General features: G+C 41.0%; 1 protein-coding gene across 5 annotated transcripts in view; it reads right to left on the bottom strand.

Moving 5' to 3' along the window:
• Positions 1-8,382: 8,382 nt before the first annotated feature.
• rxraa (retinoid X receptor, alpha a) overlaps positions 8,383-12,624 on the bottom strand; it is a 280,451-nt gene continuing 276,209 nt past the window's right edge. For all 5 annotated transcript variants that reach the window (XM_060935448.1, XM_060935450.1, XM_060935449.1 and 2 more), the window contains one exon: positions 8,383-12,120. In XM_060935448.1, coding sequence (XP_060791431.1) covers positions 11,973-12,120 — 148 coding nt within the window. In that variant the 3' untranslated portion in view covers positions 8,383-11,972. The remainder of the gene's footprint in view (positions 12,121-12,624) is intronic.

Raw genomic sequence — 12,624 nt, 5'->3', positions numbered from 1 at the left:
CAGTGTTTTGCGATCACTCATTTCTCTTTAAAGGAAAATTTCACCCTGGATGACTTGTGTACTGTACGAATCTTTATATAAGGATTTATTTGGTCATGAAATTGAGTTTTCTTCCTTTATTGTTGGCTTTAAAAAAAAAAAAAGTTTGCCAGCAGTTAAAGTGCCATTCCACCATTGGATGTATTTTTTTGGCAATAAATACAATATATTTTACTAGACAGAGAAATCTTTTAGCTTCAAAATGATATATCAAACATAATTTTTTGACAACGACAAGTATATTAATTTTGCGACCAAAGTCACCTACCCTTTTAATTTCCGCGCGGTAGTGAAACGTGAGGTCATCGGCAGGTTCCCCTTCTTGTGTGACGTGGCACAGATCATCAGGAATGGCGGATAGAACGCGATTTCCACTTGTCGATTGCTGTGCCGATATTCACCATCGACCGTCTCCTTTGGGCATCACTTGCTATTTTCCTTCGCTTCTTTTCCGAAGCTGACAATCGCGTTCTATCCGCCATTGCTGATAATCTGTGCCACGTCACACGTGACGTGGTACACAAGAAGGGGAACCTGCCGATGACATCACGCGCGGAAATTAAAAGGGTAGGTGACTTTGGTCGCAAAATTAATATACTTGTCGTTGTCAAAAAATTATGTTTGATATATCATTTTGAGGCGGCACGGTGGTGTAGTGGTTAGCGCTATCGCCTCACAGCAAGAAGGTTCTGGGTTCGAGCCCCGTGGCCGGCGAGGGCCTTTCTGTGCGGAGTTTGCATGTTCTCCCCGTGTCCGCGTGGGTTTCCTCCGGGTGCTCCGGTTTCCCCCACAGTCCAAAGACATGCAGGTTAGGTTAACTGGTGACTCTAAATTGACCGTAGGTGTGAATGTGAGTGTGAATGGTTGTCTGTGTCTATGTGTCAGCCCTGTGATGACCTGCCGACTTGTCCAGGGTGTACCCCGCCTTTCGCCCGTAGTCAGCTGGGATAGGCTCCAGCTCGCCTGCGATCCTGTAGAACAGGATAAAGCGGCTAGAGATGATGAGATGAGATATCATTTTGAAGCTAAAAGATTTCTCTGTCTAGTCATGTTGTCATAAAATATCTCATCTCATCTCATTATCTCTAGCCGCTTTATCCTTCTACAGGATCGCAGGCAAGCTGGAGCCTATCCCAGCTGACTACGGGCGAAAGGCGGGGTACACCCTGGACAAGTCGCCAGGTCATCACAGGGCTGACACATAGACACAGACAACCATTCACACTCGCATTCACACCTACGGTCAATTTAGAGTCACCAGTTAACCTAACCTGCATGTCTTTGGACTGTGGGGGAAACCGGAGCACCCGGAGGAAACCCACGCGGACACGGGGAGAACATGCAAACTCCGCACAGAAAGGCCCTCGCCGGCCACGGGGCTCGAACCCAGGACCTTCTTGCTGTGAGGCGACAGCGCTAACCACTACACCACCGTGCCGCCCGTCATAAAATATATTGTATTTTATGCCAAAAAATACATCCAATGGTGGAATGGCACTTTAACCTCCTGATTGATTGATTAATATCGACCTAATGAGAGCGATGCTGCAGCCGCCCTTTATTCCTTCTCATGATTACCGTGTTTGAGGGTGAACTTTTTCCTTTAATTTTCTACAGAAAAGTGTTGTCCGACTTCCTGATGCTTCATGTTCATGTACGTTCGTACACTTTTGATATGATCTATGCTGTGAATATCCAGTGTTGTTCTGTAGACACATACACACTTTGAATAGGAGTTTGATATGCAGCGCAAAACGGTTTTGCCTGCGCAGAGTTTTTTTGTATTTGTCGTGTCACAAGCCAAAAAGAAAAACATTCAGATTTCTGTGACAGTGTTGTGGTTTTATTTCAAACTATAACCGCCACCCTGATTTCTGTAGCACTGCTTTCTGGAATGACGTAATGGCCTTGATAAGATAATGACCATCTTGTATTGGGAATAAGAACTGAAGTTCTGGAGTCACAAGTTAGGTCGTTTCACTTGCTGTAAGAATTTTCGTTTCAGGTGTCATCAGCCGTCGTGTGCAAGAGTCGCTTTATGTATCAGTAGTTACAGCTGTGCAGGGGAAGGAAGGAAAAAAAAAATAGTGACCAAGTACCAAGGTGGGCTTTAACACTGCCTCAGGTTTGTATAACCTTCATTCAGCTTCTCGGTTTAACCAGCTCTTTCGTTGTGGTCTTACTCTCTGTACAGTAGTGGTGGTGATAAAGGATGAGTGTTGTATTTTCCTGCAAAGTGAAGGTTGGTGTTAACCCAACCCCTCTCTCTCTCTCTCTCTCTCTCTCTCTCGACATTCAGTGTGATCCCAAGGGCTGCATGAGAAACTGGACTTGACCTGTGACTCAATTTTTTTTTTTCCCCTCCTTCTTTTTGTTATATCTGTACCAGCGTAGGCTCATTATGCAGATGCCATCATTAGTCTTAATGAAGTCTAATATTATCAGCTGATCACGATGTCAGTCCTCAGCTGCTTGGTCATTATGATGCATGTAATGAGTATAAACTGGTATAAATGAGTTTCTAATAAAACAAGGCTCAATTTTTGGCTGTGGAAAATGGCTTGACGTTTATGGAACCGAGAACCATCCGTCCATTATCTGTAACCGCTTATCCTGTGCAGGGTCGCGGGCAAGCTGGAGTCTATCCCAGCTGACTATGGGCGAGACACCAGGTCATCACAAGGCTGACGCAACCATTCACACTCTCATTCAGACCTACGGTTAACTTAGAGCCGCTAATTAGCCTAACCTGCATGTCCAGCAAACCCACGCAGAGAACATGCAAACTCCTCACAGAAAGGCCTATTTCGGTCACTGGACTCGAACCCGGAACCTTCTTAATGTGAGGTGAAAGTGCTAACCATGATACCACCGTGCTGTCCAGAACCAAGAATGGTATGACGCAGGGGGAGAAGGAGGTTGAGGCGGATTTCTTTCTAGCCCATGCTGTAGATTCACACAATGTTATTGGGCGATTCTAGGCCTTTTCATTGTCAATTTTGCTGCATTGTATATTTAATCCTGACACGTTTCTCACGTCAACAGCCGTGATTGAGAACGCTCAAGTGAGTACAATATGAACGTTTCTCGATCGTTGATTTGTTAAAACGCCTTTGGAAAAGCAATTTATTTATTTTGCCCAGGTTCCCTGCCCGAACTGATAATCGAATCATCAGACACAAGGTATGCTGCCACTCAGTTGGGGGGTTAGGCACCTTACTCAAGGGCACTTCAGTCAGTCCTGGTGGTCCAGGGAATCAAACCAGCAACCTTTTGGTCCCAAAGCTGTTTCTCTAACCGTTACGGCATGGCTTCCTATAATATAAAGGCTATGCAGATACAGTGGGGCAAAAAAGTATTTAGTCAGCCACCAATTGTGCAAGTTCTCCCACTTAAAAAGATGAGAGAGGCCTGTAATTTTCATCATAGGTACACTTCAACTATGAGAGACAGAATGGGGGGAAAGAATCCAGGAAATCACATTGTAGGATTTTTAATGAATTAATTGGTAAATTCCTCGGTAAAATAAGTATTTGGTCACCTACAAACAAGCAAGATTTCTGGCTCTCACAGACCTGTAACAACTTCTTTAAGAGGCTCCTCTGTCCTCCACTCGTTACCTGTATTAATGGCACCTGTTTGAACTCGTTATCAGTATAAAAGACACCTGTCCACAACCTCAAACAGTCACACTCCAAACTCCACTATGGCCAAGACCAAAGAGCTGTCAAAGGACACCAGAAACAAAATTGTAGACCTGCACCAGGCTGGGAAGACTGAATCTGCAATAGGTAAGCAGCTTGGTGTGAAGAAATCAACTGTGGGAGCAATTATTAGAAAATGGAAGACATACAAGACCACTGATAATCTCCCTCGATCTGGGGCTCCATGCAAGATCTCACCCCGTGGGTTCAAAATGATCACAAGAACGGTGAGCAAAAATCCCAGAACCACACGGGGGGACCTAGTGAATGACCTGCAGAGAGCTGGGACCAAAGTAACAAAGGCTACCATCAGTAACACACTACGCCACCCGGGACTCAAATCCTGCAGTGCCAGACGTGTCCCCCTGCTTAAGCCAGTACATGTCCAGGCCCGTCTGAAGTTTGCTAGAGAGCATTTGGATGACCCAGAAGAGGATTGGGAGAATGTCATATGGTCAGATGAAACCAAAATAGAACTTTTTGGTAAAAACTCAACTTGTTGTGTTTGGAGGAGAAAGAATGCTGAGTTGCATCCAAAGAACACCATACCTACTGTGAAGCATGGGGGTGGAAACATCATGCTTTGGGGCTGTTTTTCTGCAAAGGGACCAGGACGACTGATCCGTGTAAAGGAAAGAATGAATGGGGCCATGTATCGTGAGATTTTGAGTGAAAACCTCCTTCCATCAGCAAGGGCATTGAAGATGAAACATGGCTGGGTCTTTCAGCATGACAATGATCCCAAACACACCACCTGGGCAACGAAGTAGTGGCTTCGTAAGAAGCATTTCAAGGTCCTGGAGTGGCCTAGCCAGTCTCCAGATCTCAACCCCATAGAAAATCTTTGGAGGGAGTTGAAAGTCCGTGTTGCCCAGCGACAGCCCCAAAACATCACTGCTCTAGAGGAGATCTGCATGGAGGAATGGGCCAAAATACCAGCAAAAGTGTGTGAAAACCTTGTGAAGACTTACAGAAAACGTTTGACCTCTGTCATTGCCAACAAAGGGTATATAACAAAGTATTGAGATGAACTTTTGTTATTGACCAAATACTTATTTTCCACCATAATTTGCAAATAAATTCTTTAAAAATCAGACAATGTGATTTTCTGGATTTTTTTTTTCTCATTCTGTCTCTCATAGTTGAAGTGTACCTATGATGAAAATTACAGGCCTCTCTCATCTTTTTAAGTGGGAGAACTTGCACAGTTGGTGACTGACTAAATATTTTTTTGCCCCACTGTATCCGATCGACGTAAAAACACAAAAAGGATGACAGAAATGCTGTGTTTCGTGTGATTTGAATGAAAGCTGGTTAACAGCAACCATAGAATTTGTTTATCCTGCTTATTGCATGATTATGGGCATGATCTTAAAAAAAAAAAAAAAGCAATCACGAATAGTGTTGCCTATCCATGTCATTCATTATTTCCGTGTGTATTCGTATGCGTTCACACCTAAGGGTCACAAATCCAGTGCTAGGTTTTTGGGAGGTTGGTGGAAACCCACATGGACATGCTGAATATAGAAAACGCCACACGTCGTGACACTAGCTCAGGATCAAACTGGAGCAATATGTCTGTAAATATCTAACAAATATAGTAATTTTAGTCGCGCGACATTTGCAAAGCCACCCTGTGAACAACCCACAGGGACATGAAGAGGTTTTGTGTGTTCATTTCTGTACAAATGAATATACAGCGTTGTGGTGTAGTCACGCGAAACCTGTGGGTTTTGAAAATCAAAATCAATTCCTTAATGTTGCATCCAAACACAATGCGACAGTAAGTTGACAAACAGCAGAACTTTTAATCTTTTTTAAACTTTAATTTTTTTTTCCTATTCTCATGAAAGAACAACAACGAACAAATCACAAATAACATTTTCCTTTAAAACGGACAAAAAAAATAGGCGGAGGATCCTGTCACTCAGTGACAGATGAAAAAAAGAAACAAAACAAAAACCAAAAAAGGGTAAAGTACAGGCGAAAGCTGCAAAAGGGCGTCACCGATGACCTCTGCTTTCCCGTCCCCGACTTTTATAGAGGTCTGAGTTTCTCCACTCGTTCCCGCATCAAATCAACATTTACACGATGTACACAACAGCCCATGAAAGGAGGCGTGAAGGGACGTATGAAGAGGTAAGCAAGAGATAAAATTACATTTGTACAAAAATAGATCTTTTTAGGTGTCTCTCTGTGTAGCAACTAAACAAGTGATTGTGTTACGGTCAAAGATCATCCTCATTAGGCAATTACATAACATTTTTCCTTAATTCCCCCTTAAGTCTGAACTCATGGAGTCGATTCGGATCACAATTGTAATCGTAATCATAAAGACTTTCCTGATTATCACTAATTGATAGCTGAAAAGACCCAGGTTTTAAAAAATGCACCTGAAAAACCCGTTTCGAGGATCTCCACGTTGTATATATATATACACACAGCTGAGAGCAAGCAGTTTCTTTACCTCTACCCCTTTTTTTGTTTTTTTGGCTTGTCGTCGCAGTTCTTGAGGTCTCGTTAGGATGATTGTGATTGTAATACAGTGAAGGAGCTGGTGCGTGATCGTGTAGTATTAGCGCTCAGAGCTGCTAGTACTTCAGCATTTATTTTTCTAAAATATAAAACACTCACAGAACCTTTCCGAATATTACACAGTGCAATTAGGCCTGGTTTTTTTTCTTCTTTCGTCGGTGTTACTGAAGCACTTCTCTCTCTGCTAACATTGGAAATATTTAAGGAACGGATTTTTATATCTCTATATATTCATATTTCTAAATATATACACATGTACATATAGACAAAATACAGCTTTATGGTATATCTAAAGCATTTACGATGTCGATCTTTTAGTTCAGAGGACTTGTGTTTTGCCGCAGGACAGCGCGTCTTTCTGCGATGTTACTGATTACTGATTTCACAAATCTGTACATGGCTTCAGGATCCCTGTGGTGTGACGATCCTTCCCCAAAGACCTGATCATGTTAAAAATGTGAGTTGAGGTTGCTTCAGATTTGCAAAAAATAAATATTCGCCCAATTCTCGCATCAAATGTAACTGATTAGTCAAGTCACATTTGGTGTCTGAGGTTTCTTTCTTTAGTTTTGCACTGGAGCTACAAAGCGAACGTTGATTACAAGTCAAATCTTTTCCAGAAGACCATGCTGAAATCTTCAAAAGCATACAATTAAATGGCGAAAGAACGCTGTTTACACATGCATCTTCTGTAAACGGATGAATTCTCATGGAAAACATTATACTCAAGTGGCAAATAATGTAAATCTTTGATGACTTTGTTCCTTTTCATTCGTATTTTCTTTTGGGTTCGCGAAATGGAGCCAGACGAGACGCTTGACAGCAGTCAGTTCTGGTGTCGGGGGAGGGTGAGCTGAGAAATGTGCCAACATTGATAACAAAAACAACTTGGCAGGCAGAGAAAAAAGGTTTTTACCGCAGAAACACTAACATATACAAATGATCAGTGTAATAGTTATGAGCAGCACCTCCCATGAAGCTCCCATATCCTTTCCCCTTCAGTCCTTCTGTGTGGTTTTTCAGGATTCCTGTGGTGCAACAATCCTTCCATTAAGACCTGATCATGTTTAAAAAGGTCAATTGAGGTTGGTTCAGATTTGCAAAAAGAATTAAATTGAGGTTGAAAAAAAAAGAAAAATAATTTGAAAAAAATTGAATTGAGGTTGGTTCAGATTTGAAAGAATAATTTAATTGAGGTTGAAAAAAAGAAAAAATTTGCAAAAAGAACTGAATTGAGGTTGGAAAAAAAAAGAATTTGAAAACAATTGAATTTAGGTTGGTTCAGATTTGAAAAAAGTTGATTTGAGGTTGAAAAAATAATTTGATAAAAAAAGAATTGAATTGAGGTTGGTTCAGATTTGAAAAAAAAAATTAAATTGAGGTTGTTTGTATTTTCCAAAAAGAATTGAACTGAGGTTGAAAAAAGGGAAAAATTATTTGAAAAAAATCTGAACTAACTGGGTTCGGATTTGCAAAAAGAATTTGAAAAAAATTTGAATTGAGGTTGGTTTAGATATGAAAAAATAATTGAATTGAGGTTGGTTCAGATTTGAAAAAAGATTTGATTTGAGGTTGAAAAAAGAATTTGAAAAAAATCAAATTGAGGTTGGTTTAGATATGAAAAAACAATTGAATTGAGGTTGGTTCAGATTTGAAAAAAAAATTAAATTGAGGTTGTTTGTATTTTCCAAAAAGAATTGAACTGAGGTTGAAAAAAGGGAAAAATTATTTGAAAAAAAAAACTGAACTAACTGGGTTCAGATTTGCAAAAAAGAATTTGAAAAAAATTTGAATTGAGGTTGGTTTAGATATGAAAAAATAATTGAATTGAGGTTGGTTCAGATTTGAAAAAAGATTTGAGGTTGAAAAAATAATTTGAAAAAAATCAAATTGAGGTTGGTTTAGATATGAAAAAACAATTGAATTGAGGTTGGTTCAGATTTGAAAAAAAAAGTTTTGAGGTTGAAAAAAGAATTTGAAAAAAAAGAATTGAATTGAGGTTGGTTCCGATTTGGAAAATAAAAATTGAATTGAGGTTGGATGCATTTTCCAAAAAGAATTGAATCAAGTTTGAAAAAAATTATTTGGAAAAAAAAAACCCTGAACCAACTTGATTCAGATTTGTAAAAATAATTGAACTGAGGTTGAAAAAACAAAATAGAATTTGAAAAAGAGAATTGAGGGTGGTTCAGATTTGAAAAAAAGTTTTTGGTTTTTTTTTTTACCTCTGCCAAGGAGGTTATGTTTTCGGTAGCGTTTGTTTGTTTGTTGGTTTGTCTGTTAGCAACATTATGGAAAAAGTTATGAACGGATTGCTCTGAAATTTTTTCCAGAGGTGTGACTGGGCACAAGTAACAATCCATTAAATTTTGGCGGTGATCCGGATCACTGTCTGGATCCCGGAATTTTTTAAAGGACTCCTGGCGGAGGTCTGCGCTCTCCGAGTGCTTTTCTAGTTTGCATTGTTTCTGACCGACGGTTCTGACCATGCTCTGAAGAAGCAGTAAGTCAAATTGTGTCCTAACCACATCAGTAAATGTCTGAATAACTGAATATCATCTGAGGAAAAGATTTTGGGTTTTATTACTTTTTCACAAACCCTGTTTCACTCAATTAGTATTGTAGCTCCAGTGCGCAATCTAAAAGAGTAAATATACGACATTTAATAACGTTTGCCTGATTAACTACGTTTGGAGTCAGTAGATATATTATATACGCAACTTAACACTTTTCCATCAGAAATCCAATCCACCATTCCATATTTCATGTGTTCAAGACTCATTACTGGCTATTAAAATATAACTGTTCCCATTTGTCAGCTTCAATAAAACATATTCAAAAGAGTGTCACTTTTCTGAGAATAAATCTCAAGTTACTAATATCAACTGATCAAGAAATCACGTTGTAACGATCTCCAATCCGATGTCCAGCTGAAGGAAAGATCTAATACATTGAAAAAGTGCCATTTCTCCCCCCCGATTAAATCCTTCAAGTAATTCTGCAGTGTTGCATCCCATCCACTAGGGGGAAGTCACAGCTCTCATGTCCTTACTGCAAATAAACGCTCGCCTCAGAACTCTGTATGCATACACATTAGCGCCAGGGCACCAAACCCTGGTCCTGCTACTCTTAACATCGAAATAAAAGTCAGACTGAGGCTCAGGGTTGGTTTGGTGTGCTGTATAGACTTTGTAAGGGAAAAAAAAGCGACCTCACCATGGGCAGTCTTTGGAAAGAATGCTAAGATGCATAGTTAAGCAGCAGCAGCAGCGTTGGGAAAAAAAAAGAAACAAGGATGGAGAATATAGGAACGTTACACAGCTCAGGAAATTTCACACTCAAAAAGAGACAAAAAATGTTTTAAACGACACTTGGTTTGCCCAGAGAAGTGCAGGTTGTGGATGGTCAGTGGCCCCCGGACCCCTCAAGAGCCAACTAACCAGCTAAGGCTCAGAATATGAGGTTAAGTGCTAACAAACAACAATGTCCTCATAAGGTGAACTGCAAACTGTGAGTTTGAGGAGTTCCGTCCAAGATGGGGAGGTTTCAGGGACCGACGTCTGAGGAGTGAAAGAGGTAATTGCACGTCGTGAAACAGAAATGAATACTGAGTGTGGCAGTAATGTTGTGTACAAGTGATGCATCATCCCAAACCTGGGTTTGACTATGAGGGAAGTGAGCTGGTGTACCGCAAACCACCGGCTTTCGTGACGATCCGGACTTCTCAGAGGCCCCGTCCACATGTATACGGATGGTTTTGAAAACGTAGTTTTACCGCTCTGGTTTTTTTTTTTTTAATTAAAAAAAAAATCCATCTGCACAGGAAAATACGTTAGTCCAAATGAACACTGTTTTCGAAAACATCTCCATTCACACAACGTTTTCGAAAACGTCCCCGTTCACAGAAACACTATTTTCGGAAATATCTCCGCCCGTAACTGCCTGCATGTTTCCATTAATCTGAATAATGCACAATTTAAAAAATTGCAAATTAAAAACTCTCAAATATCGCAAAAAAAAAAAAAATGTGCTCGCGTGATTTCGGAGATGATTCGACAAAGCAATTTTTCGCAAAATTTAAACGGAAACAAATTCTATCGTATTTAACCTCCTAAGGCCCAAGCTGTTTTTTTTACATGCATTTTTATTTCTCTTTGCTATTTGGGCTTATTAGGACCTGATTAGAATAAAAACTAAGCATCATCTTTGATAAGATGTACTTTTAGAGAAAAAGTATGTGGATTCTTGTTCCGAATTTCTAAAAAGTGCTGTCCACGCATGTGACCGCTAAGCCCTAGGAGGTTAAGCCTTGCTTTGGATCCAGTCGACCACATCCAAGACCACTTATGAGATCCGTCTTGGAGATCTGTCGCCATGTTTAATCGGAATGACCATCGCAAGAGGAGAAAACCCAGCTTTGTTTTGTCAACTTTTTTTTTTTCCACCCAAAAACCATTTCCATTTTGCGTAAAACTGCAATGGAAATCCACCTAGTGTTTTTGAAATGTTTTTTGTCCGCATCGAAATGCAAAGACGATTTAAAAACGCTCACGTGACCACACAAGCCCACTGGGTGGCGACAGTACGTCACGAACGGCTACATCAAATTGTCGAGAATAACTTTAGTAAGAGCATGAGTATTTAAGGGTCGAGACGATGAAATGTAAATAATGTGAAAATAAATTGCATCAAGAAGAATGCGCTGAGCAACACCTGGACAGGCTCACGCTGTGACGTAAGCGTTTTCGAAAACGTTTTTCACATCCGCACGGACTGTTATTTCTAAGTGACGCAAAATGTGTTTTTGTGTGGACAGGAGGTTAAAAAAAAAAACACGCACGCAGAGAAGAAACTACGTGTTCAAAAATATCCGTGTACGTCCGGACAAGAACTGAGACACAGTGAAAAGTCTACGAGAGTTGTGAGCGGAGAGCAGAGTCGCTACAACGAACAAGTTTTCGCTTCATGTCCCCTCATAAGAGAAGGTTGAAACAGTGGGACGGTAACGTTCATACCAGTATGCTGAAGAACAGAGCGCGAGTAACACACAAGCATTCAATAATCCAAGAGTCTTCGCTCAGAGCCGTAAACGTTTCCCATTTTTCAAAGCAACAGTCACGGCAGAGTGTTCGTGTCTCCTGATCTGAACGCTCGTCGTTATCGTCGTCATCGTGATTACTCCGACGTCCAATCCATCTCCGAGTGCACACATCCCCAGACGCCTGGAGCCAGATGTTATTGAGGCTGCTGAAGCCCTGATGTGGAGCTCAGCCTTCGTTTTTCTTCTCCTTTAGTCAAGAGCCAGATCTTCAATCCCGTCATTCCCAAGACCAGGCCTGTTACTCAGTCCCATGACATTTCCAGCAATCCTTCGGTCTCAAGAGTATGGTGTTGTGTTTTCCTTTCTTTTTTTTTTTTTTTTTTTACATTTATCCACACATGAATTCATGGTTCAGTCATCATGTCCTGTACTGTTTGTTGCCTTTGAGTCCCACTCAAATTATTAATATTTTATTTATATCTTTATACAAGGTATAAAAAAAAAAGACCCTACGGCTGCGTTACGAGACACTGATTGGAGGGAACGGCTTGCTGATCCAATCTCCAGCGTATAACGTCACATGATCAGTCTTGTTAAGGAGGAGGGGCTAGCTTCCCCCTGGTCTCCTAGGGCAACAGGAGGGTGTGATATCTTTACGTCATTTGATGGGGCGCCTCCAGCATCTCCATGAGGAAGGTGTCGATGGGCGTGTCCCCGATGAGCTTGAAAAAGAACAAGTGTTCTAGACACTTGAGGCCGATGGAACGCAGCGCCGGCAGCCGCAGCAACAGCTTCGCAAACCTGACAAACACACACACACGTGCAAATAATAAGATACAGTTTCACAATTATACTCGGCAGCACGACTGACAGCTGAAGTACTGCTATCCATACTGCATAGATAAAGAGTTTGGCAGCTTCAAGCACTTATCGCTGTCGTAATAAAGACTTCCAGGAACATGGAGTAGAGCAATGCACTTAATAACAGGCCTGCATAAACAGCTGGGTCAATAGTTATTTATTCTAAGCCCTTAATTAGAAGGAAAATTGGAAGTAAGTCTGAGAACTGTTACTGAGGCAGGGGTTTGACCTACAGGAAAATAAGTCACGTATAAAACACACAGGGCCTGCTTCTTATAAGGGGTGTAGCACCGGGGCTGCCCCGGTAGAGCGTTCACACGGTACAAAGTTATACCGGTGTAGCCCCTGAAAGCTGCTTAAACCGGTGCAAATCTAACCCTGCTCGGGAGGTGGTTTAAGAAATTTACTCTGGAGTAAATGCTAGTTTGCGGGGCAGCACCGATA

Source organism: Neoarius graeffei, chromosome 12 (genome assembly GCF_027579695.1).
Source record: "Neoarius graeffei isolate fNeoGra1 chromosome 12, fNeoGra1.pri, whole genome shotgun sequence".
Classification (NCBI taxonomy): Eukaryota; Metazoa; Chordata; class Actinopteri; order Siluriformes; family Ariidae; genus Neoarius; species Neoarius graeffei.
This window is presented reverse-complemented; position numbering and strand designations above follow the sequence as displayed.